The sequence below is a fragment of the Lolium perenne genome, chromosome 2 (genome assembly GCF_019359855.2).
Source record: "Lolium perenne isolate Kyuss_39 chromosome 2, Kyuss_2.0, whole genome shotgun sequence".
In the NCBI taxonomy this organism is placed as follows: Eukaryota; Viridiplantae; Streptophyta; class Magnoliopsida; order Poales; family Poaceae; genus Lolium; species Lolium perenne.
The window spans coordinates 321,265,260-321,292,810 of record NC_067245.2 but is presented as its reverse complement, the minus strand read 5'-3'; the positions used below and the strand labels follow the sequence as shown (position 1 = coordinate 321,292,810).

The 27,551-nt window shown below is 44.7% G+C and overlaps 2 protein-coding genes across 3 annotated transcripts in view; both read left to right on the top strand.

Moving 5' to 3' along the window:
• The first annotated feature begins 1,485 nt into the window (after positions 1–1,485).
• Positions 1,486–27,551, top strand: part of LOC127336638 (subtilisin-chymotrypsin inhibitor-2A-like) — a 49,906-nt gene continuing 23,840 nt past the window's right edge. The window contains exon 1 of one of the 2 annotated variants that reach the window (XM_071826817.1): positions 1,486–1,558. The gene's annotated coding sequence lies outside the window, so the exon portion shown is untranslated. Of the gene's footprint in view, positions 1,562–27,551 lie in introns of both variants that reach the window. The other variant, XM_071826818.1, reaches the window with a different exon arrangement.
• Positions 1,507–2,048, top strand: LOC127336639 (subtilisin-chymotrypsin inhibitor-2A). Its single transcript, XM_051363476.2, has 2 exons — positions 1,507–1,593; positions 1,686–2,048. Exon 2 carries the CDS (start codon positions 1,696–1,698, stop codon positions 1,912–1,914), a length of 219 nt encoding a protein of 72 aa, XP_051219436.1. The 5' UTR covers positions 1,507–1,593; positions 1,686–1,695; the 3' UTR covers positions 1,915–2,048.

The window sequence follows — 27,551 nt, the reverse complement described above, 5'->3', positions numbered from 1 at the left end:
AAATAAGTTTTTTGGGTCGATAACTTTTCACGTTTACCTTTCATAATGCGTGGGGGTTGATAAATTGTGAGCTCAAAGTGTCCCCCGAATAATCTTAATAAAATTTTCTTTTTTGAGTCGGTATCTTTTCACATTTACCGTTGATAAATTACGGGCGTAGGGGTTGATAAATGGTGAGCTCAATATGTCCCCATAATAGCTAATAAAATTTCTTTTTTTGAGTCGGTATATTTTCGTATTTACCGTTGGTTGATAAATTGTGAGCAAAATATGTGCCAAAATATTGTAAATAATTTTTTTGTTTTTTAGTCGGTATATTTTCACATTTATCGTTCATAAATAATGGACGCAGGGGTTGATAAATTGTGAATATCCTAAAATATTCTAAATAAAATGTCCTTCTTTGAGTCGGTGATTGTTCACATTTACTGTTGATAAGTAACGGGCGCATGGGTTGATAAATTTTGAGCTGAAAATACCCCCAAAATATTCTAAATAAAATTTCCTTTTTTGAGTCGGTATCTCAAAATATTCTAAATAGAATTCTTTTTTTGAGTCGGTATCTTTTCACCTTTATCGTTCATAAATAATGAGTGTAGGGGTTGATAAATTGCGAGCTAAAAATGTCCACAAAATATTGTAAATAAAATTCTATTTTTGAAAGTTGTTATCTTTTCATATTTACCATTCATAAATAACGGGAAGATGGCTGATAACTTTTTGCGAAAAAAAGTTGTTGACACATATCAATATGGATGTTACTTATAAAGATCTTGCCTAGATTGGTTTATTGGTGAAAACAGAACTAAAATTTAAGTTGTTTTTTTAGAGATGAAACATGTTGAATTTTCGCATTTTGAGAGAAGCGTCGTATCTGATTATTTCTGCGCGTGAGCTAAAGTGGCACTGTAGATTAGTAAAAACAAAGTGCGTCACTATTTTTCACATGAAGACTTCACGGTCCTGGTGGTCAGCTCGTGGTATTCCGCGGCCGCACAGGAGGTTGGTTGTTCGATTCCACTGAACAGGAATTTCGACAGACGAAAACGGAAATGTGCGAACGGTGCGCAGTGTCAGCAGCCTAAAAAAGGAAAGTCGGGAATCGACCGCCTGGATGCCTCCGCGCGGTCGATCGCCAGCTAGGGTGGCCCATTCTTAACGTTATCTTCTTAGTTTGGTATGCAGGTAGTACCTGATACCTAATGAAACATGCCCTTTATACTACTAGTCGTACGCTACAGTATCCTTTACACGTATTCTAACATTATCTTATTAATTTGGAGGTTCCGTCTAGTCAATCCTGGCCAAACAAATCAGTTAGACGTTGCTTGTTTGACATGATTGCGTTCACGCAGGACGAACACGTACCATGCATAGTACACGCGCATGCACCTCAGCTCAATAGTCTTTGCTCGTGTGGCACGTTCGTACGTACCTATCCATTCTAGTACTAATCTCGCTTCGAATCACTCTATAAATACGGCACCCTAGCTACGGAATCCTCATCCAAACAACCACTATACGAAAGCTAGGCTATCTATCGGATCAGCATCGTCGTTCAATATCAGTCGAGGGATACGCCCAATTCAAGACGTGAGTCCTCCATTTTGATGAATCTCTAGCTGATAACTACGAACTTTGATTTCTAGTACTGCAGCTAATGAGCTTTGTTTGATCAAGCACAGTTGGACCAGCATGAGCTCCTCGGACGAAGTCGCCGGCGGCAAGAAGACGTCGTGGCCGGAGCTGGTCGGGAAATCCATCGAGGAGGCGAAGAAGACCATCCTCAACGACAGGCCGGACGTGAAAACCGTCGAGGTCTTCCCGGTGGGCACGGGGGTGACCAAGGACTTGAGGTTTGACCGCGTCCGTATCTTCGTCGACACCGTCGCCGAGATCCCCCGCATCGGCTAGCGTTGCACTATGCTCGACCTTGTTGACCAGCTCAAGAATAAATTACCAACGAAGAATATATGTAAAAGTGTGTCCGGAACAGTTACTATGTCTGCAGTTTTCTGAATAAACTCTATAGCCAGTGGCTCACTAGTAGAAAACCTCTCATCCATCTAAACCTTTAGTACCGGTTCCCTTACGAACCGGTACTAAAGGGGGCATTAATACCGGTTCCGTGCGTGGGACATCAATACCGGTTCGTTATGGACCTTTAATACCGGTTACGAACCAGTATTAAAGGGTTTGGGCCCGATTTCCAGGCGGTGGTGGGGCCAGGGTTGCACCTTTAGTACCGGTTCGTGTAAGGAACCGGTACTAAAGGGTCTGTGCCCTATATGAGCGCGCGGCAGGGCCCGAGCTCCCTGCATATCTCATTCTCACTTCTCCTCTCACATTTTCAAATATTTTGCACCTCTCACACTCCAATAATCTTTATTTTTCTCCACCATTTTAACAAGATTAACGGCATACATCTATCCAAGGGTTAGCAATATCATCCTTCCTTCCGGCGTTCCTAATTTAGCTCAGTTCTTTGGTAGTTTTAACTCGTACTATTTTTGTAGTGCAAGCAAGGTGTTCGATGAAATGCCTAAGTTAGTGATTTTATTTTTTTATATGCAATTTGAGCTGAAATTATGGTATGTTTTGTAGGTTTTCATTAGTATCATCCCCGTCCTTACCGCTGTCGATCGCCAGCGTCGTCCCCTAGCCGGCACGGTACCACCTCGGTGAGCCCCTCTTCTTTTTTATAAAAAACAATTAGTTTTATGTGATGAACTTGAATATTAATTAAGTTGGTCACTCATATATCCATGATGTTGTGTATTTAATGATTTTTGATATACATATAAAATGCAGATGAGTCGACAATGGATGTACGGTGACCGGTGCCATCCCGAGTTCATTACTGGCATGCATTATTTTCTCAACGTGGCTGAGGCAAACAGGCGGTCGAATGGTTTCATGTATTGTCCATGTAGTTCCTTTAAGAATATGAAGGATTACTCTACCTCGAAGACCCTTCACGTCCACCTGCTGGAGAACGGTTTCATGCCCAGCTATAATTGTTGGACCAAGCACGAAGAAAGAGGGGTTATATTGGAAGACAACGAAGAAGAAGAGGATAGTGACAACTATCCCTTATTCACTGAAGACGGTGGTAGTAGAATGGGGGAAGACGAAGCTGAAGAAGAGCCCATTTTCGATGAGCCGATTTTTGATGACCCGGATGACGATTTGGGTCGGGCCATTCTTGATGCGAAGATGAACTGCGGAAATGAAAAGGAGAGGTTGAAGTTGGAGAAAATGTTAGAGGATCACAACAAACTGTTGTACCCAAATTGCGAAAATGGTCAGAAAAAGCTGGGTACCACGCTGGAATTGCTGCGATGGAAGGCGAGAGAATGGTACTTGACAAGGGATTTGAAAAGTTGCTGAAAATAATAAAGAAGATGCTTCCAGGGGAGAACGTGTTGCCCTCTAGCACGTACGAAGCAAAGAAGGTTGTCTGCCCTCTAGGATTAGAGGTGCAGAAGATACATGCATGCATCAATGACTGCATCCTCTACCGCGGGGAGTACGAGATACATGCCCGGTATGTAGTGCATTGAGGTATAAGATCAGGCGAGATGACCCTGACGATGTTGAGGGTGAGTCCACCCCCAGGAAGAGGGTTCCTGCGAAGGTGATGTGGTATGCTCCTATAATACCACGGTTGAAACGTTTGTTCCAGAACAAAGAGCATGCCAAGTTGTTGCGATGGCACAAAGAGGACCGTAATAAAGATGTGATGCTGAGACACCCCGCTGATGGGTCGCAGTGGAGAAAAATCGACAGAGAGTTCAAGTCATTTTCAGATGACGCAAGGAACTTAAGATTTGGTCTAAGTACAGATGGCTTTAATCCTTTCGGGAGCGAGCTCCGATCATAGCACCTGGCCAGTGACTCTATGTATCTATAACCTTCCTCCTTGGTTGTGCATGAAGCGGAAGTTCATTATGATGCCAGTGCTCATCCAGGGCCCGAAGCAACCCGGCAACGACATTGATGTGTACCTGAGGCCATTGGTTGAAGAACTTTTAGAGTTGTGGCGTGACGAAGGTGTACCTGTGTGGGATGAGCACGAACAAAAGGAATTTAACCTACGAGCGTTGTTATTTGTAACCATCAATGATTGGCCTGCTCTTGGTAACATTTCAGGGCAGTCAAACAAGGGATACCATGCATGCACACACTGTTTAGGTGAGACTGACAGTAATTATTTGGGAAACAAGAATGTGTACCTAGGGCATCGTCGATTTCTTCCAAAACAACATCACGTAAGAAAGAGAGGAAAGCATTTCGGAGGTGAGGCAGATAACCGAACGAAGCCTACCCGCCCTACTGGGGAAGTTATATATGATATGGTCAAGGATTTAAAAGTGATCTTTGGAAAGGGTCCCGGCGGACAATCTGTTCCGCATGATGTTGACGGACACGTACCCATGTGGAAGAAGAAGTCGATATTTTGGGAGCTACCCTACTGGAAATTCTTAGAGGTTCACTCTGCAATCGACGTGATGCACGTGACGAAAAATCTTTGCGTGAACCTGCTAAACTTCTTGGGCGTGTATGGGAAGACAAAAGATACACCGGATGCACGGCAGGACCAGCAAAGTATCCACGAAGGAAACAACCTGGATCCAGAGAAGTATCAAGGTCCTGCCAGCTACGCTCTTACCAAAGAGGAGAAGGAGATCTTTTTTGAAGTCCTAAGTAGCATCAAGGTCCCGTCTGGCTTCTCGTCAAATATAAAGGGAATAATAAACATGTCGGAGAAAAAGTTTCAAAACCTAAAGTCTCATGACTGCCACGTGATTATGACACAATTACTTCCGGTTGCATTGAGGGGGCTTCTTCCGGAAAATGTTCGAGTACCCATTGTGAAGCTATGTGCGTTCCTCAATGCAATTTCTCAGAAGGTGATCAATCCACTTACTCTACAAAATTTACAGAAGGATGTGGTCCAATGTCTAGTCAGCTTCGAGTTGGTGTTCCCACCATCCTTCTTCAATATTATGACACATCTCCTAGTTCACCTGGTCGAAGAGATTGGCGTTCTCGGTCCTGTATTTCTACACAACATGTTCCCCTTTGAGAGATTCATGGGAGTCTTAAAGAAGTACGTTCATAACCGTGCTAGGCCAGAAGGAAGCATCTCCAAGGGCTATGGAACAGAGGAGGTCATTGAGTTTTGTGTTGACTTTATTCCTGACCTTAAGCCGATCGGTGTTCCTGAATCGCGCTATGAGGGGAGACTGCGTGGAAAAGGCACGCTAGGAAAGAAATCAGCAACGTGTATGGACGGACATTCTTTCACTCAAGCACACTACACAGTTCTACATAATTCCATCTTGGTGGCTCCGTACAAAGAGGAACACAAGGAGATCTAAAGGTTTGCCTCTGTCTTCCCGCCTATTTTCTTCCCACGCTTTCCACCGGTTCCCGCCTCTGTCTTCCCGCCATTTTTTCACTATATATATGTAGGCTTGGCCACCATTTACATATCACATCTAGACTCATATCTGCAAACCTCATCATTCTCTCCCATGGCTTCCATCGCATCTCTAACCCCCCGGGAGGCGGAGGCGCTTTGCGCCTCGAACTACCCCTGCCCGCCGGGCTACCGCGTCCCGACCGGCTGGTTGCTAAGCGTCGGAGGCGTACCGGTCCCTCCAGTCCCTCTAGGTGTGGCGCGCGAGATGGCCATCACGAACCACTACTACTTCGAGCTCACGCCAGAGCAGCGGAGGAATCCCCAGTGGCATCCCGACTACAGCCCGACTTGGGAAAGCTTCTTCATCAATCGGCGTGAGAGGGCGCTTGCCAGGCACGAGGAGGGCGGCCCGCCTCCTTCGAACTTCAACGAGGCCGGCCGTCGGCTGTGGTGGCGCGGCCAGACTCTCCAGGGCGTCATGGCCTACCGTGGCCCCCGCCTGCGCTACCCTCAGTCCCAGCCCACGCATGCTCTCCCGCCGAGGTTCAACTACCGCGACCCCGATGCCAGCGACGATGATGACGGCGACTACGACGACTACAGTGGCGAGTACTATAGGGCTAGGCACGAGTATGACTGAATCTTAAGGTGGCAGTCGGCTATGTGTACCCAAATCTGGCCATGTATCTTAATTTTTAGTTGAGCTATGTACTTTTAATTCGAGTTCAATCGTAATAAATTTTTATTCCCGCCCCTTTCTTTCCCGCCTTTTTTCTCCCACGCGCGGCGTCGTGGCGGGAAACTTAAAAGAAAAGGAACATAAAAAGAAAAAAGAAAAGAAACATACAAGAAAAGAAAAAAAAGAAAAGAAAAAGAAACAGAAAAAAAGAAAAGAAAGAGAAAAGAAAAAAGAAATAGAAAAGGAAAAGCAAAAGAAAAGAAAAAAAGAGAAATAGAAAGAAATAGAAAATAATAAATAGAAAAGAAAAGAAACATAAAGGAAACGAAAAAAAGAAAAGAAAAAGAAACAGAAAAGAAAGAAGAAACATAATAGAAAAAAGAAATAGAAAAGAAACATCAAAAGAAAAGAAAACAGTAAAAGAAAACAAAAAACAAAAAAAACCCTTTGGTACCGGTTGGTACCACCAACCGGTACGAAAGACCTTTCGTACTGGTTGGTGGTACCAACCGGTACCAAAGGGGTTCGCCTCGTTCCCTTAGCCGCGCAGCACCAATTTTGGTGCCAGAACACCACACATCTCCACCACACACCGAAGCCGCACGCGCCGCCGTGTCCGCCGTCGTCGCCAAGGACCCCGAAGCCTCGCCATCACCGCCGTGTCCGCCGTCGTTGCCACGCGCTCACCGTCGCCACGAGGACCACGCCGTCGTCACCCGCCGCTCCCCCCTCCGCCGGCATCCAGGTGAGCGTTTCCCCCACTCGATCCCCTTCTTCTTCCCTCCTCCGGCCGGCAGCGCCTCCCGCCACAGCGGCCACCGCCTTCGCCGCAGCGCCTCCCTGCTCCAACCGCCGCCGACGCCGCAGCAATGGAGCAGCTAGCGCCCGTCTGCGTGCAGTGGCGCGTGCCGCGGCGCCCTCAACCGCGGCCGCCCACCAGTTGTTCGACGAAATGGCCGGCTGCCCCTCACCTTGCCATCGACGCGCCCCCGAGACGTACAACACCGAAGAGACCGGCTGCTTGGCAAGCCAGTCCATGCACTCGTGCCGCGGCTGCGCCGACGGGGCGGGTCTGGTCGCGTCGAGGTCGAGGTCCATCTCGGTGAAGAAGAATTCTGGCGGCGGGACGGGTAGGCCGAGCGCGCGCACCAGGCAGTGCCCGGGGTCCTTGAACTCCGCGGCGAACGACTGCGCCCCGCACTGGAAGGCGTACGCCTCGCAGTTGGGCAGCCGCGACGCCTCGGACGCCGGGAAGGCCGTGATGCCGTCGTGCACGACCACGACGCGGCGGTTTGTCGCGGCCAGCTCCTGGAGGAGTCGCCCGAGTGGGGCAGCGGCGTGGTCGCAGAAGGCGTCGAAGAGCGGCTGCAGGTGGATGGGCCGGGGTACGCGATCGGGTTCTCGGGGTCAGGCGGCGGCATCTCGTAAGGCGGGATGCCGAGGGCGGTGAAGTGGAGGTGGAGCGAGCGGACGGTGCGCACATCCCAGCCCTGCACGCGCACGCGCACCTGGCAGACGTGCGCGGTCGTCGCTGCGTAGTGCACGTCCAGGCCACGGGAGGCAAGCAGCAGCGACAGGTGCAGCATCTGGTTCAGGTGGCCTTGCGCCGGGAACGGCACCGCCACGATGGCCACAGCGGCTGCTGGTGCAACCTCCGTTGCCGCCGGAGCCATGCTGCAGAAGAGTCCCGTTTCGAAGTTGTTATCCATAATGTTCATATATTGCCGACGTGCCCCTCACAAGTTGTTATCCATAATGTTCATATATTGCCAAAACGCATCCATTCTACATTATTTGAGCACTGAATTTCGAAGTTGATTTTGTCTCTGCAAATGAACTGCAAGATTGTTAGGAGGTATGGTCGTGCCGAGTTCTTTTATCATGAATATTAAACTAAATAAAAAAATGTAGGGAAACAGAGCAAAGTGTTCTATTTGTTGGCATGGATTGGAATTGATAGTTCTTGAAGTACATAAACATATGAACATCACAAGGTGAAATCTGGATAAATAGAAAGTACCACAACTAAGTTTTTTTAAGGGCATGCTTGTGTTTTTGTTTGGCATATTCATTTCAAAAGGAGGGCATATGTGTTTGTATTTCACAGGATTATGCTATTAATTGCTTTCTTCATTTTGCAGTGACATTGAGGTATGGAGGACGGCACCTTCGTCCGAGATGAGGAGGGGGAAGAAGCGGTGCAGAAATTGATCTATGAGAGTGCCCGTGGTCCGGAACCCGACGATGGAGATGACAACGAGTTCCAAGACTTTCTGAATGATTTTGGCGAGGGACTTGAGTCTGAACAAGTTAGAAAAGACAATGAAGTGTCCATCACAAACTCCGTCAAGGTATATATCTATGTATCAATTAGTCTGTGTTCATCCCTAGAAGCATTCATTTATTTGTATTGCACTTATTAACGAATAATTTTTTCTTTTAGCCTTCTGGATCATCGAGCAAGTCTGTTAGAACAAAACGAGGCCCGACGCGGGTGCTAAAGGGCGAGGGCAGGTTAGCCCTCACGGCATTCAAGGATAATGGTGAACCAGTTCATCCTAAGGAGTTTTGCCGCAAATTTACAAGTCAATCCGGAGTTATTGTTAGGGACCATGTACCGATCAGCATTCAAGAGTGGCATAAGCCGAAGAACCCGGAGAGTGGTGCTAGTTATGTCAACGACACGATGAAAAATTTTCTTTGGGACACGCTACTGACAAAGTTCAGCCTACCGGAAGACATGAAGGAAGGCCAGAAGAATAAAGTCAAGGAATGGATATTGAAGAAGATGGCCATACAATTCCAGAGCTTCAAGAAAAATTTATGGGACAAATATAAGAATGAAGATCCAGTATTCGATGATAATCTAGTGAAGATAAAAGATCACTGGGCCGCATTTAAGGAGTATAAAAAATCGTCTACTTTTGTGTCCCGATCGAAGAAAAATACCGAAAATGCTGCAAAGAAGAAACTTCCGCATCATTTGGGGTCAGGTGGCTACAAGAGTGCCATTCCGAAGTGGACAGCGTTTGAGAATAAACTGATGGATCATGGAATCACTCCACAGACATGGGACTGGCCCGAACGGTCCAAGTTATGGTTGTTCGCTCATGGGGCAGGGTTGGACCCAAAGACAGGGCTGATCGTTGCGAAGGGAAAATGGAAGGAAAAAATTGAGGCAATTGTACCGAAGCTTGTAGATGCAATTGAAAAGGTCAGAAAGGGAGAGTACATTCCCGATCGAGAGAATGACGAGCTGACACTCGCTCTGGGGAACCCTGAACATGTTGGACGGGTACGAGCTCGCCCAGGTCTCACCATGAAGAAAGCGTGGCCGGATAGCGCTGACACTTATAGAAGCCGTTCGCGAAAGAAGAAGAAGGACGCCGACATTGTAACGGAATTGTTAACTAGGGTGGAGGCTCTTGAGAGAAATCAGAGGGCACCTGATCAGCCGCTGTTTCTACAGGATCCACAAGCCGATGCTGCCCCATCTCAGCGAAGAAGCAGTGTCGGTTCCTCGCATCTTGACGGATGTGGAGGAAGCTACCCCGTGGATTATGTCACGGAGAAGACAGATTGCGAGCTACATATGTTATTCAGGACAGCGTCCGTTAAGGTGGCGGTCGGCTATGTGTACCCAAGTGAAGATGGAGCAATGCACCATCATACGCCCATTCCACCTGGCTGTGTTCGTGTCGGGGTGGATGAAGTTGTTCCAGGTTTTGAAACAGTGGAGCTTGATATTCCTAGAGGTGAAGATGAGAGGACACTGGCCGATGTCAAGCACGGTTTCGCCCTATGGCCGAAGAAGTACGCCGTCCTTTTGCAAAGGCCACCGACTCCTACACATGAGCAGCAAATGCCATCGACTCCTCCTGGTGGCAGTCCTGGTGAGCAGCCAAGTCCACACCTACCTGAGAGGGACCCCAGCGTGAGTCCACCATCTCGAGATCCTCCGCGACGTAAGACAGCGTCCGTTAAGCGGAACGGTACGCCGCCTAGGAAGAAAGCTAGAAAGGAGAAACAACTGCCGCCTACTGAGAAGTTACCTTGGGAAAAAACTCCAGAGGAAAACGCGGAGGCCGTTCAGGCCGAGTTGAAGAAATGGTTTGCACCGAAAGTGCCAGAGATACCTTTCGAGAAGACACTAGATCCGGTGAAAGTTGTGCGTACCGTTGACAATCTATATGACCCTGTACCATCGCCGCCATCTGACTATGCGCGTTCTATTGAAAGGTCGTATGACAAGATGATCGAGGCGACAAAACCCGTTCAATCGGGTATTGATGTCTACGCCCCCTCCTTTTCCTGTAGACAGTGTTGGGCCTCCAAGAGCAGAGGTTTGTAGAACAGTAGCAAGTTTCCCTTAAGTGGATCACCCAAGGTTTATCGATCTCAGGGAGGAAGAGGTCAAAGATATCCCTCTCATGCAACCCTGCAACCACAAAGCAAGAAGTCTCTTGTGTCCCCAACACACCTAATAGGTGCACTAGTTCGGCGAAGAGATAGTGAAATACAGGTGGTATGAATAAGTAGTAGCAACGGCACCAGAAAAGTGCTTTGCCCAGGACAGTAAACAAGCAGTAGTAACGCAGCAATAGTAATGCAGTAAAACAGTAAACAAGCAGCGATAGCAGTATTTAGGAACAAGGCCTAGGGATTAGACTTTCACTAGTGGACACTCTCAACTTTGATCACATAACAGAATAGATAAATGCATACTCTACACTCTCTTGTTGGATGATGAACACCATTGCGTAGGATTACACGAACCCTCAATGCCGGAGTTAACAAGCTCCACAATTCAATGTTCATATTTAAATAACCTTAGAGTGCATGACAGATCAACACAACTAAACCAAGTACTAACATAGCATGCACACTGTCACCTTCACACTATGTAGGAGGAATAGATCACATCAATACCATCATAGCAATAGTTAACTTCGTAATCTACAAGAGATCACAATCATAGCCTACGCCAAGTACTAACACGGATGCACACACTGTCACCATTACACCGTGCAGGAGGAATAAACTACTTTAATAACATCACTAGAGTAGCACATAGATAAATTGTGATACACAACACATTGCAATCATAAAGAGATATAAATAAGCACTTCACTATGCCATTCATAACAGTGAATAAGTATTCTGTGAAATATAGCCTAAGAGACCCACACGGTGCACACACTGTCACCTTTACACACGTGGGACAAGGAGTCTCCGGAGATCACATAAGTAAAATTCACTTGACTAGCATAACGACATCTAGATTACAAGCATCATCATATGAATCTCAATCATGTAAGGCAGCTCATGAGATTATTGTATTGAAGTACATAGGAGAGAGATGAACCACATAGCTACCGGTACAGCCCCGAGCCTCGATGGAGAACTACTCCCTCCTCATGGGAGCAGCAGCGGTGATGAAGATGGCGGTGGAGATGGCAGCGGTGTCGATGGAGAAGCCTTCCGGGGGCACTTCCCCGTCCCGGCGGCGTGCCGGAACAGAGACTCCTGTCCCCCAGATCTTGGCTTCGCGATGGCGGTGGCTCTGGAAGGTTTCTTGTACCGTGGCTTTTTCGTCTCGAGGTTTTAGGTCGAGGGGCTTCTTATAGGCGAAGAGGCGACGTCAGAAGGTCAACGAGGCGACGACACCATAGGGGGGCGCGGGCCACCCCTAGGCCGCGCCAGCCTATGCTCCGTGGCCTGTGGCCCCCCTCTGGCCTCTCTCGTGTGTTCTGGATGCTTCCGGGGATTCTAAGATCTTCGGCGTTGATTTCGTCCGATTCCGAGAATATTTCCTTACTAGGATTTCTGAAACCAAAAACAGCAGAAAACAGCAACTGGCCCTTCGGCATCTCGTCAATAGGTTAGTTCCGGAAAACGCATAAATATGACATAAAGTATGCATAAAACATGTAGATATCATCAATAATGTGGCATGGAACATAAGAAATTATCGATACGTCGGAGACGTATCAGCATCCCCAAGCTTAGTTTCTGCTCGTCCCGAGCAGGTAAACGATAACAAAGATAATTTCTGGAGTGACATGCCATCATAACCTTGATCATACTATTGTAAGCATATGTAATGAATGCAGCGATCAAAACAATGTAAATGACATGAGTAAACAAATGAATCATATAGCAAAGACTTTTCATGAATAGTACTTCAAGACAAGCATCAATAAGTCTTGCATAAGAGTTAACTCATAAAGCAATAATTCAAAGTAGAGGTATTGAAGCAACACAAAGGAAGATGAAGTTTCAGCGGTTGCTTTCAACTTATAACATGTATATCTCATGGATATTGTCAATGTAAAGTAATTTAACAAGTGCAATATGCAAGTATGTAGGAATCAATGCACAGTTCACACAAGTGTTTGCTTCTTGAGGTGGAGAGAAATAGGTGAACTGACTCAACAATAAAAGTAAAAGAATGGTCCTTCAAAGAGGAAAGCATCGATTGCTATATTTGTGCTAGAGCTTTGATTTTGAAAACAAGAATTTTTTTTTGTCAACGGTAGTAATAAAGCATATGTGTTATGTAAATTATATCTTACAAGTTGCAAGCCTCATGCATAGTATACTAATAGTGCCCGGACCTTGTCCTAATTAGCTTGGATTACCGGGATTATCGCAATGCACATGTTTTAACCAAGTGTCACAAAGGGGTACCTCTATGCCGCTTTGTACAAAGGTCTAAGGAGAAAGCTCGCATTGGATTTCTCGCTATTGATTATTCTCAACTTAGACATCCATACCGGGACAACATAGACAACAGATAATGGACTCCTCTTTTATGCATAAGCATATAGCAACAATTATTTTTCTCATATGAGATTGAGGATATATGTCCAAAACTGAAACTTCCACCATGGATCATGGCTTTAGTTAGCGGCCCAATGTTCTTCTCTAACAATATGCATGCTCTAACCATAAGGTGGTAGATCGCCCTTACTTCAGACAAGATGAACATGCATAGCAACTCACATGAAATTCAACAAAGGGTAGTTGATGGCGTCCCCAGGAACATGGTTATCGCACAACGAGCAACTTAATAAGACATAAAGTGCATAAGTACATATTCAATACCACAATAGTTTTTAAGCTATTTGTCCCATGAGCTATATATTGCAAAGGTGAAGAATGGAAATTTAAAGGTAGCACTCAAGCAATTTACTTTGGAATGGCGGAGAAATACCATGTAGTAGGTAGGTATGGTGGACACAAATGGCATAGTGGTTGGCTCAAGTATTTGGATGCATGAGAAGTATTCCCTCTCGATACAAGGTTTAGGCTAGCAAGGCTATTTGAAACAAACACAAGGATGAACCGGTGCAGCAAAACTCACATAAAAGACATATTGAAAACATTATAAGACTCTACACCGTCTTCCTTGTTGTTCAAACTCAATACTAGAAATTATCTAGACTTTAGAGAAACCACTCATGCAAACCAAATTTTAACAAGCTCTATGTATTTCTTCACTAATAGGTGCAAAGTATATGATGCAAGAGCTTAAACATGAGCACAATAATTGCCAAGTATCAAGTTATTCAAGACATCATACCAATTACTACATGTAGCATTTTCCGTTTCCAACCATATAACAATTAACGAAGCAGTTTCATCCTTCGCCATGAACATTAAGAGCTAAGAACACATGTGTTCATATGAACCAGCGGAGCGTGTCTCTCTCCCACACAATCATTTATTCAAACAAAAACAAAAATAGAAACAAACAAACAGACGCTCCAAGTAAAGTACATAAGATGTGACCGAATAAAAATATAGTTTCAAGAGAAGGAACCTGATAATTTGTCGATGAAGAAGGGGATGCCTTGGGCATCCCCAAGCTTAGATGCTTGAGTCTTCTTGAAATATGCAGGGATGAACCACCGGGGCATCCCCAAGCTTAGAGCTTTCACTCTCCTTGATCACCTTGTATCATTCTCCTCTCTTGACCCTTGAAAACTTCCTCCACACCGAACTCGAAACAAACTCATTAGAGGGTTAGTGCAGAATCAAAATTCACATGTTAAGAGGTGACACAATCATTCTTAACACTTCTGGACATTGCCCAAAGCTACTGGAAGTTAATGGAACAAAGAAATCCATCCAGCATAGCAAAAGAAGCAATGCGAAATAAAAGGCAGAATCTGTCAAAACAGAACAGTCCGTAAAGACGAATTTTATTGAGGCACCAGACTTGCTCAAATGAAAATGCTCAAATTGAATAAAAGTTGCGTACATATCTGAGGATCACTCACGTAAATTGGCATAATTTTCTGAGTTACCTACAGAGAATTTTGCCCAGATTCGTGACAGCAAAGAAATCTGTTTCTGCGCAGTAATCCAAATCTAGTATGAACCTTACTATCAACGACTTTACTTGGCACAACAAAACACAAAACTAAGATAAGGAGAGGTTGCTATAGTAGTAAACAACTTCCAAGACACAAATATAAAACAAAGTACTGTAGCAAAATAACACATGGGTTATCTCCCAAGAAGTTCTTTCTTTATAGCCATTAAGATGGGCTCAGCAGTTTTAATGATGCACTCATAAAGATGAGAGTTGAAGCAAAAGAGAGCATCAAGAAGCAAATTCAAAACACATTTAAGTCTAACATGCTTCCTATGCATAGGAATCTTGTAAATAAACAAGTTCATGAAGAGCAAAGTAACAAGCATAGGAAGATAAAACAAGTGTAGCTTCAAAAATTTCAGCATATAGAGAGGCACTTTAGTAACATGAAAATTTCTACAACCATATTTTCCTCTCTCATAATAACTTTCAGTAGCAACATGAGCAAACTCAACAATATAACTATCACATAAAGCATTCTTATCATGAGTCTCATGCATAAAATTATTACTCTCCACATAAGCATAATCAATTTTATTAGTTGTAGTGGGAGCAAATTCAACAAAGTAGCTATCAAATATAGGAGGCATATTGTAATCATAATCAAATTTACTCTCCATAGTAGGTGGTACCAAAAGACTACTATCATTATAATCATCATAAATAGGAGGCAAAGTATCATCAAAGAAAATTTTCTCCTCCATGCCCGGGGGAATAAAAATATCATGCTCACCAAAACCAGCTTCCCCAAGCTTAGAATTTTCCATAGCATTAGCAACAATAGTGTTCAAAGCATTCATATTAATAACATTCCCATTAGCATGCATATAAAGTTCCATGGGTTTTTTAATTCTCTCTTCAAACACATCATGTCCTAATTCAAGATAAAGTTCATAAAGATCTCTCATATTTTTGTTGTTTTCCATTATGCCTAACTAGTGTAAACAAGAAACAAAAAGTTGCAATTGCAGGATCTAAAGGAAATAGCTTCGAGCACAAAAACAATGGCGCCAGAAGAGTACTATTACCTGGAACCGAAGTATGAGTGCCTTTTACCTTTCCTCCCCGGCAACGGCGCCAGCAAATAGCTTGATGTCTACGCCCCCTCCTTTTCCTGTAGACAGTGTTGGGCCTCCAAGAGCAGAGGTTTGTAGAACAGCAGCAAGTTTCCCTTAAGTGGATCACCCAAGGTTTATCGATCTTAGGGAGGAAGAGGTCAAAGATATCCCTCTCATGCAACCCTGCAACCACAAAGCAAGAAGTCTCTTGTGTCCCCAACACACCTAATAGGTGCACTAGTTCGGCGAAGAGATAGTGAAATACAGGTGGTATGAATAAGTAGTAGCAACGGCACCAGAAAAGTGCTTTGCCCGGGACGATAAACAAAGTAGTAACACAAAGAGTAGTAACGCAATAAAACGATAAACAAGCAGCGATAGCAGTATTTAGGAACAAGGCCTAGGGATTAGACTTTCACTAGTGGACACTCTCAACTTTGATCACATAACAGAATAGATAAATGCATACTCTACACTCTCTTGTTGGATGATGAACACCATTGCGTAGGATTACACGAACCCTCAATGCCGGAGTTAACAAGCTCCACAATTCAATGTTCATATTTAAATAACCTTAGAGTGCATGACAGATCAACACAACTAAACCAAGTACTAACATAGCATGCACACTGTCACCTTCACACTATGTAGGAGGAATAGATCACATCAATACCATCATAGCAATAGTTAACTTCGTAATCTACAAGAGATCACAATCATAGCCTACGCCAAGTACTAACACGGATGCACACACTGTCACCATTACACCGTGCAGGAGGAATAAACTACTTTAATAACATCACTAGAGTAGCACATAGATAAATTGTGATACACAACACATTGCAATCATAAAGAGATATAAATAAGCACTTCACTATGCCATTCATAACAGTGAATAAGTATTCTGTGAAATATAGCCTAAGAGACCCACACGGTGCACACACTGTCACCTTTACACACGTGGGACAAGGAGTCTCCGGAGATCACATAAGTAAAATTCACTTGACTAGCATAACGACATCTAGATTACAAGCATCATCATATGAATCTCAATCATGTAAGGCAGCTCATGAGATTATTGTATTGAAGTACATAGGAGAGAGATGAACCACATAGCTACCGGTACAGCCCCGAGCCTCGATGGAGAACTACTCCCTCCTCATGGGAGCAGCAGCGGTGATGAAGATGGCGGTGGAGATGGCAGCGGTGTCGATGGAGAAGCCTTCCGGGGGCACTTCCCCGTCCCGGCGGCGTGCCGGAACAGAGACTCCTGTCCCCCAGATCTTGGCTTCGCGATGGCGGTGGCTCTGGAAGGTTTCTTGTACCGTGGCTTTTTCGTCTCGAGGTTTTAGGTCGAGGGGCTTCTTATAGGCGAAGAGGCGACGTCAGAAGGTCAACGAGGCGACGACACCATAGGGGGGCGCGGGCCACCCCTAGGCCGCGCCAGCCTATGCTCTGGTGGGCCTGTGGCCCCCCTCTGGCCTCTCTCGTGTGTTCTGGATGCTTCCGGGGATTCTAAGATCTTCGGCGTTGATTTCGTCCGATTCCGAGAATATTTCCTTACTAGGATTTCTGAAACCAAAAACAGCAGAACAAAGAACTGCCCTTCGGCATCTCGTCAATAGGTTAGTTCCGGAAACGCATAAATATGACATAAAGTATGCATAAAACATGTAGATATCATCAATAATGTGGCATGGAACATAAGAAATTATCGATACGTCGGAGACGTATCAGCATCCCCAAGCTTAGTTTCTGCTCGTCCCGAGCAGGTAAACGATAACAAAGATAATTTCTGGAGTGACATGCCATCATAACCTTGATCATACTATTGTAAGCATATGTAATGAATGCAGCGATCAAAACAATGTAAATGACATGAGTAAACAAATGAATCATATAGCAAAGACTTTTCATGAATAGTACTTCAAGACAAGCATCAATAAGTCTTGCATAAGAGTTAACTCATAAAGCAATAATTCAAAGTAGAGGTATTGAAGCAACACAAAGGAAGATGAAGTTTCAGCGGTTGCTTTCAACTTATAACATGTATATCTCATGGATATTGTCAATGTAAAGTAATTTAACAAGTGCAATATGCAAGTATGTAGGAATCAATGCACAGTTCACACAAGTGTTTGCTTCTTGAGGTGGAGAGAAATAGGTGAACTGACTCAACAATAAAAGTAAAAGAATGGTCCTTCAAAGAGGAAAGCATCGATTGCTATATTTGTGCTAGAGCTTTGATTTTGAAAACAAGAATTTTTTTTTGTCAACGGTAGTAATAAAGCATATGTGTTATGTAAATTATATCTTACAAGTTGCAAGCCTCATGCATAGTATACTAATAGTGCCCGGACCTTGTCCTAATTAGCTTGGATTACCGGGATTATCGCAATGCACATGTTTTAACCAAGTGTCACAAAGGGGTACCTCTATGCCGCCTGTACAAAGGTCTAAGGAGAAAGCTCGCATTGGATTTCTCGCTATTGATTATTCTCAACTTAGACATCCATACCGGGACAACATAGACAACAGATAATGGACTCCTCTTTTATGCATAAGCATATAGCAACAATTATTTTTCTCATATGAGATTGAGGATATATGTCCAAAACTGAAACTTCCACCATGGATCATGGCTTTAGTTAGCGGCCCAATGTTCTTCTCTAACAATATGCATGCTCTAACCATAAGGTGGTAGATCGCCCTTACTTCAGACAAGACGAACATGCATAGCAACTCACATGAAATTCAACAAAGGGTAGTTGATGGCGTCCCCAGGAACATGGTTATCGCACAACGAGCAACTTAATAAGACATAAAGTGCATAAGTACATATTCAATACCACAATAGTTTTTAAGCTATTTGTCCCATGAGCTATATATTGCAAAGGTGAAGAATGGAAATTTAAAGGTAGCACTCAAGCAATTTACTTTGGAATGGCGGAGAAATACCATGTAGTAGGTAGGTATGGTGGACACAAATGGCATAGTGGTTGGCTCAAGTATTTGGATGCATGAGAAGTATTCCCTCTCGATACAAGGTTTAGGCTAGCAAGGCTATTTGAAACAAACACAAGGATGAACCGGTGCAGCAAAACTCACATAAAAGACATATTGAAAACATTATAAGACTCTACACCGTCTTCCTTGTTGTTCAAACTCAATACTAGAAATTATCTAGACTTTAGAGAAACCACTCATGCAAACCAAATTTTAACAAGCTCTATGTATTTCTTCACTAATAGGTGCAAAGTATATGATGCAAGAGCTTAAACACGAGCACAACAATTGCCAAGTATCAAGTTATTCAAGACATCATACCAATTACTACATGTAGCATTTTCCGTTTCCAACCATATAACAATTAACGAAGCAGTTTCATCCTTCGCCATGAACATTAAGAGCTAAGAACACATGTGTTCATACGAACCAGCGGAGCGTGTCTCTCTCCCACACAATCATTTATTCAAACAAAAACAAAAATAGAAACAAACAAACAGACGCTCCAAGTAAAGTACATAAGATGTGACCGAATAAAAATATAGTTTCAAGAGAAGGAACCTGATAATTTGTCGATGAAGAAGGGGATGCCTTGGGCATCCCCAAGCTTAGATGCTTGAGTCTTCTTGAAATATGCAGGGATGAACCACCGGGGCATCCCCAAGCTTAGAGCTTTCACTCTCCTTGATCACCTTGTATCATTCTCCTCTCTTGACCCTTGAAAACTTCCTCCACACCAAACTCGAAACAAACTCATTAGAGGGTTAGTGCAGAATCAAAATTCACATGTTAAGAGGTGACACAATCATTCTTAACACTTCTGGACATTGCCCAAAGCTACTGGAAGTTAATGGAACAAAGAAATCCATCCAGCATAGCAAAAGAAGCAATGCGAAATAAAAGGCAGAATCTGTCAAAACAGAACAGTCCGTAAAGACGAATTTTATTGAGGCGCCAGACTTGCTCAAATGAAAATGCTCAAATTTAATAAAAGTTGCGTACATATCTGAGGATCACTCACGTAAATTGGCATAATTTTCTGAGTTACCTACAGAGAATTTTGCCCAGATTCGTGACAGCAAAGAAATCTGTTTCTGCGCAGTAATCCAAATCTAGTATGAACCTTACTATCAACGACTTTACTTGGCACAAAAAAACACAAAACTAAGATAAGGAGAGGTTGCTACAGTAGTAAACAACTTCCAAGATACAAATATAAAACAAAGTACTGTAGCAAAATAACACATGGGTTATCTCCCAAGAAGTTCTTTCTTTATAGCCATTAAGATGGGCTCAGCAGTTTTAATGATGCACTCATAAAGATGAGAGTTGAAGTAAAAGAGAGCATCAAGAAGCAAATTCAAAACACATTTAAGTCTAACATGCTTCCTATGCATAGGAATCTTGTAAATAAACAAGTTCATGAAGAGCAAAGTAACAAGCATAGGAAGATAAAACAAGTGTAGCTTCAAAAATTTCAGCATATAGAGAGGCACTTTAGTAACATGAAAATTTCTACAACCATATTTTCCTCTCTCATAATAACTTTCAGTAGCAACATGAGAAAACTCAACAATATAACTATCACATAAAGCATTCTTATCATGAGTCTCATGCATAAAATTATTACTCTCCACATAAGCATAATCAATTTTATTAGTTGTAGTGGGAGCAAATTCAACAAAGTAGCTATCAAATATAGGAGGCATATTGTAATCATAATCAAATTTACTCTCCATAGTAGGTGGTACCAAAAGACTACTATCATTATAATCATCATAAATAGGAGGCAAAGTATCATCAAAGAAAATTTTCTCCTCCATGCCCGGGGGACTAAAAAGATCATGCTCATCAAAACCAGCTTCCCCAAGCTTAGAATTTTCCATAGCATTAGCAACAATAGTGTTCAAAGCATTCATATTAATAACATTCCCATTAGCATGCATATAAAGTTCCATGGGTTTTTTAATTCTCTCTTCAAACACATCATGTCCTAATTCAAGATAAAGTTCATAAAGATCTCTCATATTTTTATTGTTTTCCATTATGCCTAACTAGTGTAAACAAGAAACAAAAAGTTGCAATTGCAGGATCTAAAGGAAATAGCTTCGAGCACAAACACAATGGCGCCAGAAGAGTACTGTTACCTGGAACCGAAGTATGAGTGCCTTTTACCTTTCCTCCCCGGCAACGGCGCCAGCAAATAGCTTGATGTCTACGCCCCCTCCTTTTCCTGTAGACAGTGTTGGGCCTCCAAGAGCAGAGGTTTGTAGAACAGCAGCAAGTTTCCCTTAAGTGGATCACCCAAGGTTTATCGATCTCAGGGAGGAAGAGGTCAAAGATATCCCTCTCATGCAACCCTGCAACCACAAAGCAAGAAGTCTCTTGTGTCCCCAACACACCTAATAGGTGCACTAGTTCGGCGAAGAGATAGTGAAATACAGGTGGTATGAATAAGTAGTAGCAACGGCACCAGAAAAGTGCTTTGCCCGGGACGATAAACAAGCAGTAGTAAGGCAGCGGTAATGTAACGCAAAGAAACGATGAAACAAGCAGCGATAGCGATATTTAGGAACAAGGCCTAGGGATTAGACTTTCACTAGTGGACACTCTCAACTTTGATCACATAACAGAATAGATAAATGCATACTCTACACTCTCTTGTTGGATGATGAACACCATTGCGTAGGATTACACGAACCCTCAATGCCGGAGTTAACAAGCTCCACAATTCAATGTTCATATTTAAATAACCTTAGAGTGCATGACAGATCAACACAACTAAACCAAGTACTAACATAGCATGCACACTGTCACCTTCACACTATGTAGGAGGAATAGATCACATCAATACCATCATAGCAATAGTTAACTTCGTAATCTACAAGAGATCACAATCATAGCCTATGCCAAGTACTAACACGGATGCACACACTGTCACCATTACACCGTGCAGGAGGAATAAACTACTTTAATAACATCACTAGAGTAGCACATAGATAAATTGTGATACACAACACATTGCAATCATAAAGAGATATAAATAAGCACTTCACTATGCCATTCATAACAGTGAATAAGTGATTCTCAGAAATATAGCCTAAGAGACCCACACGGTGCACACACTGTCACCTTTACACACGTGGGACAAGGAGTCTCCGGAGATCACATAAGTAAAATTCACTTGACTAGCATAACGACATCTAGATTACAAGCATCATCATATGAATCTCAATCATGTAAGGCAGCTCATGAGATTATTGTATTGAAGTACATAGGAGAGAGATGAACCACATAGCTACCGGTACAGCCCCGAGCCTCGATGGAGAACTACTCCCTCCTCATGGGAGCAGCAGCGGTGATGAAGATGGCGGTGGAGATGGCAGCGGTGTCGATGGAGAAGCCTTCCGGGGGCACTTCCCCGTCCCGGCGGCGTGCCGGAACAGAGACTCCTGTCCCCCAGATCTTGGCTTCGCGATGGCGGCGGCTCTGGAAGGTTTCTCGTACCGTGGCTTTTTCGTCTCGAGGTTTTAGGTCGAGGGGCTTCTTATAGGCGAAGAGGCGGCGTCAGAAGGTCAACAAGGCGATGACACCATAGGGGGGCGCGGGCCACCCCTAGGCCGCGCCAGCCTATGCTCTGGTGGGCCTGTGGCCCCCCTCTGGCCTCTCTCGTGTGTTCTGGATGCTTCCGGGGATTCTAAGATCTTCGGCGTTGATTTCGTCCGATTCCGAGAATATTTCCTTACTAGGATTTCTGAAACCAAAAACAGCAGAAACTTGACAAGCTGGCCCTTCGGCATCTCGTCAATAGGTTAGTTCCGGAAAACGCATAAATATGACATAAAGTATGCATAAAACATGTAGATATCATCAATAATGTGGCATGGAACATAAGAAATTATCGATACGTCGGAGACGTATCAGGTATCAGGGAGATAAAAGGGATACACAGTGTCTACCAGCTCGGACAACAACCCGTTCAATCGGTCGCCCCTCTCAAGGTGTTTGATGGGAAGACCGTTCAAAGTTCTTGACAAGACGCAACTGATTACGCCTTCGCTGAACGAGCATATCAGTTTGTTCAAGGGAAAGATTTGGTCGAGAATCTCAGGAAGGTACCAACATGTATGCGTAACTTGCATTCGTGGTACCTTAAGGCCTCAAAGGAAGGGATCGAGACTATCATGGTGCGAGTTAGGGAAGAGCACTACTTCCAGGAGTACTGTGTGAACGTTGACTTCGCCGAACTCTTTCAGTTATACAATCTCCAGGCCCTCGACAAATCAATCATCAGTTGCTATTGTCTGTAAGTGATTTATTTATTTAATTTGAGAAGTCTTTAGCTCAGCTCGTTCATTGTCTGCAGATTATAATCTTTTGTGCGCTATATTATGCAGATTGAAGATGCTCGAATGCAAAAGGGACGATATCACAGACATTGGGTTCATTGACCCGCACACAATGCATATTAAAACCATAGAGAATCCCCTCTATAACAAGGATACACCGCAGACTTTGCTAAGGTTTTTGAAGCGACAACGTGACAAAAAGCTAATAATTTGGCCTTACAACTTCGAGTGAGTCTTACTGTCTTATAACACATTATATTTTGCTCACCGTATGTCAAAATTTTAACTAATGACTTATATATATGACACTACATATTGAAACGTGCGTAGGTTTCACTTTATTCTTCTCGTCATCAATTTGAAAATTGGAGAAGTTGAAGTCTTTGACTCACTAAGCAAAAAATCGGAACTATACGTGTCTTGTTTTTTAATGCTCAGAAGGTAATTTTAATTCTTATCGGTTTGTTTCGTTAATTTCCTGCTTTGAACTAATTGATGACTCTTTTATGCATTTTCTTTTGTCGAGCAGCGTATGGCAAACTTTCATCAAGGAAGATACGTCCCGTGAATGGACACTGAAGCTGCGATGGCATGCGAAAGTAAGTAGTACTACCTAGGTCCACACACCTTTTAATTATCATACTTGACTATTGTTTGATTGAATTATATTCTTGTAAAGAAATGCCCGCAACAACCTCCGGGGACCGATCTCTGTGGATTCTTCATTTGCGAGTACATCCGCAGAATTGTCAGCAAGAGAACGAATAATGAAAGAAATAAAGAGGTACAAAAACAATCTTCACAAATTTGTTTTGTTATCATAAGTTGTGCTGAGTTTCAGTAATAGTTGTTTCATGTATTCATTTGTATCTTATTCTTTTATAGTTGGCAAGAAAGTGGAACAAGCTCTCAATCGATGACCGCTTCATAGCAATAGGCGAGGAATTGGCGGGATTTTTCCTTCGGGACGTCATACCACCACTCGCAGAGTACCACTATGAATGAAGATGTATATGTTACATATATAGTTGACTCGAAGAGTACCACTATGCTACATGTAATAGACATATATAGAGTACGCCTCGGAGAGTACCACTATGCATGAAGATCGATCTTCATGCATAGTGCTACTTAATTTGCGATCTTATGCAATAACATGTGTGTTATATTATATGCACCAACTTGCTATGCATCATCTTGCTCTTCATGTACTACCTAAACCCAAACGCGTTTCTGATGCATCGACGCGATATGAAACAAACCGATATCCCTAAACCCCTCCAAAAACCCTAAAAAAACAATTCTCTGCCGCGGCAGAGATTTGGGCAAATTCCCTGCCGCGGGTGGGAACCTTTGGTACCGGTTCGTATTACCAACCGGTACCAAAGCTCCTTGGCCCTGAGCTCTCCTGGTGGCCCACGTGGAGGGCCTTTTATACCGGTTCGTAAGCAACCAGTACGAAAGGGGGGGGGCCTTTAGTGCCGGATAATTAGTACCGGTTGCTCAACCGGTACTAATGCCCCTCTGGAACCGGTACTGATGAGAGATTTTCTACTAGTGGCTATACATGACGTTCTTGGCTATTTGTCGATCGTTATGTAATTGTATTGCAAATTGGTTTGCAGCTTTGGTCAACAGTATTATGGATTTGCAGTGGTATTGTTTCATTTTCTTTTTTGTTTGTTTCCAACTCTATCAACGCACTATCGCATTAGTCCATATAGTTTTCAAGATTTCAAAGGAAACAGCCACTATATCTCTCTCATGCGGCGGTCTCCATGGAAAAACCTCCGAGAACGCAAGCAATGGTGTTATAAGAGCATCTCCAGCTGCATCCCCAATTTAAAAAGAAACAACTACGCTGCGTCGGATTGAGCGTTTGGGGACGCTTTTTTCGGGCCGAGTTTGGGGACTTCGTTCCCGAGCCGCATCCCCAAACGAGGCCCAAATTAATAAAAAATGCATGAAAATAAAGTTTTCATTTGAATTTAATTATATTTTACAAATTTGAATGAAAACAGCTAGAATATCTGACCCTAGCCACCCGACGGTGCATTCGATGGCCCCGCCCCGTCGTCGCCTCCCCTCCGTCGCAGCTCCTGCGCCGCGCGCTGCCTCTCCCAACGAAGCAGATGTCGGTGCTCGTTCGCCGCGTCGTCACCTACCCTCCCAGCTGCTCCTGCTGGAGGGAGAGTTTGACGGCACGTCGAACCTGCTCCTCTTCGCGGGCATGGGCGTCGTCCGCGACTCGAACGACTCGAGGAGCGCCAGTTGCTGCATCTCCTCCTCCTCCGGGTCCGGCCTGTCATCGTCGGGCCATTCGGAGTCATCCTCGTCCTCCTCCTCCGCCTACTCCCCCTTCGCCTCCTCCTCCTCCTCCATTTGCGTTGCCGCAGCCGCCCCCAACGCATCCGCCTCTGCCACCCAGGTCGCCGCTTTCGCTGCCACCGCCTCCTCCCGCAGCAGCTGCTCCAGCGCCAACCGCCGTTGTCGTTGATGGAGGTCCCACATCCGCAGCCGCTCCTACAACTCCTCAATGTGCCGTCGCTCATACATCTCATCCGCATGGTGGCGCCGCTGCTCCCGCTCAGCACGCCACCGCTTTCCCATCTCCTCCGCCTGGCGCCGGGCCGCCTCTTCCACCGTGGCGGTGTCGAACACCACTATGGTGTCCGCTAGCGCCGCCTGCTCCCACGCTTCATTCTCCGCAGCCTCCGGGTCGACGTCAAACTCTTGTGGTGGTGGAGATGGAAGTGGAGGTGGAGACGGTGGTGGAGGCAACTAGCCGTCGTAGGCGCGGTTCATCATTGCGTAGGTGGTGTGTAGCCAACGAGGCGGTGGAGAAAGGGATGCCGACGGTTGTGGTGACGACCATTGAATGGAGGAGGCTCTTTTATAGACGCCAACGTTGCGAGAAGAGGCGTGAAGGGGCCAGATGCCGCTGGAAGAAAGAGCGGGAAATCACCGTGGCGTGCGACCCGGCGGCGATGCGTGGAGGAGGCGCAGCGCCGATGAGACGTCTCGCCTGCCCCTCCGTTGCCATTAAGGAAAAGATGCGACGCTTTGTTCATGTGTCAATGACGCGTCGGGCCCGCCACTACCTGTCTCGCTTCTTGCCTGGCGCCCTAAGCGTCCCCTAGACCGGGATGGGTTCGGGGTGCCGGACACCGTATTGGCCCACGCCGGACGGAAGGAGGCTTTGGAACGCGCGATTGAGTCCGAAAATATGTTCGGCGCCTGATACGTCTCCGACGTATCGATAATTTCTTATGTTCCATGCCACATTATTGATGTTATCTACATGTTTTATGCACACTTTATGTCATATTCGTGCATTTTCTGGAACTAACCTATTAACAAGATGCCGAAGTGCCAGTTCCTGTTTTCTGCTGTTTTTGGTTTCAGAAATCCTAGTAACGAAATATTCTCGGAATCGGACGAAATCAACGCCCAGGTTCCTATTTTTCCCGGAACCATCCAGAACACCCGAGAGCCGCCAGAGGGGAGCCACGGGGCCCCACACCACACCCTGGCGCGGCCAGAGGGGGGGCCGCGCCGCCCTATGGTGTGGGCCCCCCAGAAGCCCTCCTGCGCCGCCTCTTCGCCTATATAAAGCCCCTGGATCGAAAACCCTGAGGCGTTCGACGAAAACCACAGAAACCTTCCAGAGCCGCCGCTATCGCGAGGCCAAGATCTGGGGGACAGGAGTCTCTGTTCCGGCACGCTGCCGGAGCGGGGAAGTGCCCCCGGAAGGCTTCTCCATCGACACCGCTGCCATCTCCATCGCCATCTTCATCACCGCTGCTGCTCCCATGAGGAGGGAGTAGTTCTCCATCGAGGCTCGGGGCTGTACCGGTAGCTATGTGGTTCATCTCTCCCATGTACCTCAATATAATAATCTCATGAGCTGCTTTACATGATTGAGATTCATATGAGTTTGTATCACTATTTATCTATGTGCTACTCTAGCAAAGTTATTAAAGTAGTTCTATTCCTCCTGCACGTGTGTAAAGGTGACAGTGTGTGCACCGTGTTAGTACTTGGTTTATGCTATGATCATGATCTCTTGTAGATTGCGAAGTTAACTATTGCTATGATAATATTGATGTGATCTATTCCTCCTACATATGCATGAAGGTGACAGTGTGCATGCTATGTTAGTACTTGGTTTAGTCTTTTGATCTATCTTACACTATAAGGTTACTAAAACATGAGCATTATTGTGGAGCTTGTTAACTCCGGCATTGAGGGTTCGTGTAATCCTACGCAATGTGTTCATCATCCAACAAAAGTGTAGAGTATGCATTTATCTATTCTGTTATGTGATCAATGTTGAGAGTGTCCACTAGTGAAAGTGTAATCCCTAGGCCTTGTTCTTAAATACTGCTATCGCTACTTGTTTACTACTGCTGCGTTACTACTGCTTGTTTACTGATTTACTGTGTTACTACTGCTGCAATACTACCACCATCAACTACACGCCGGCAAGCTATTTTCTGGCACCGTTGCTACTGCTCATACTTATTCATACCACCTGTATTTCACTATCTCTTCGCCGAACTAGTGCACCTATTAGGTGTGTTGGGGACACAAGAGACTTCTTGCTTTGTGGTTGCAGGGTTGCATGAGAGGGATATCTTTGACCTCT

Coding starts and splice junctions, on each gene's coding strand:
- LOC127336639 (XM_051363476.2), top strand. CDS start 1,696: ATGAGCTCCTCGGACGAAGTCGCCGGCGGCAAGAAGACGTCGTGGCCG.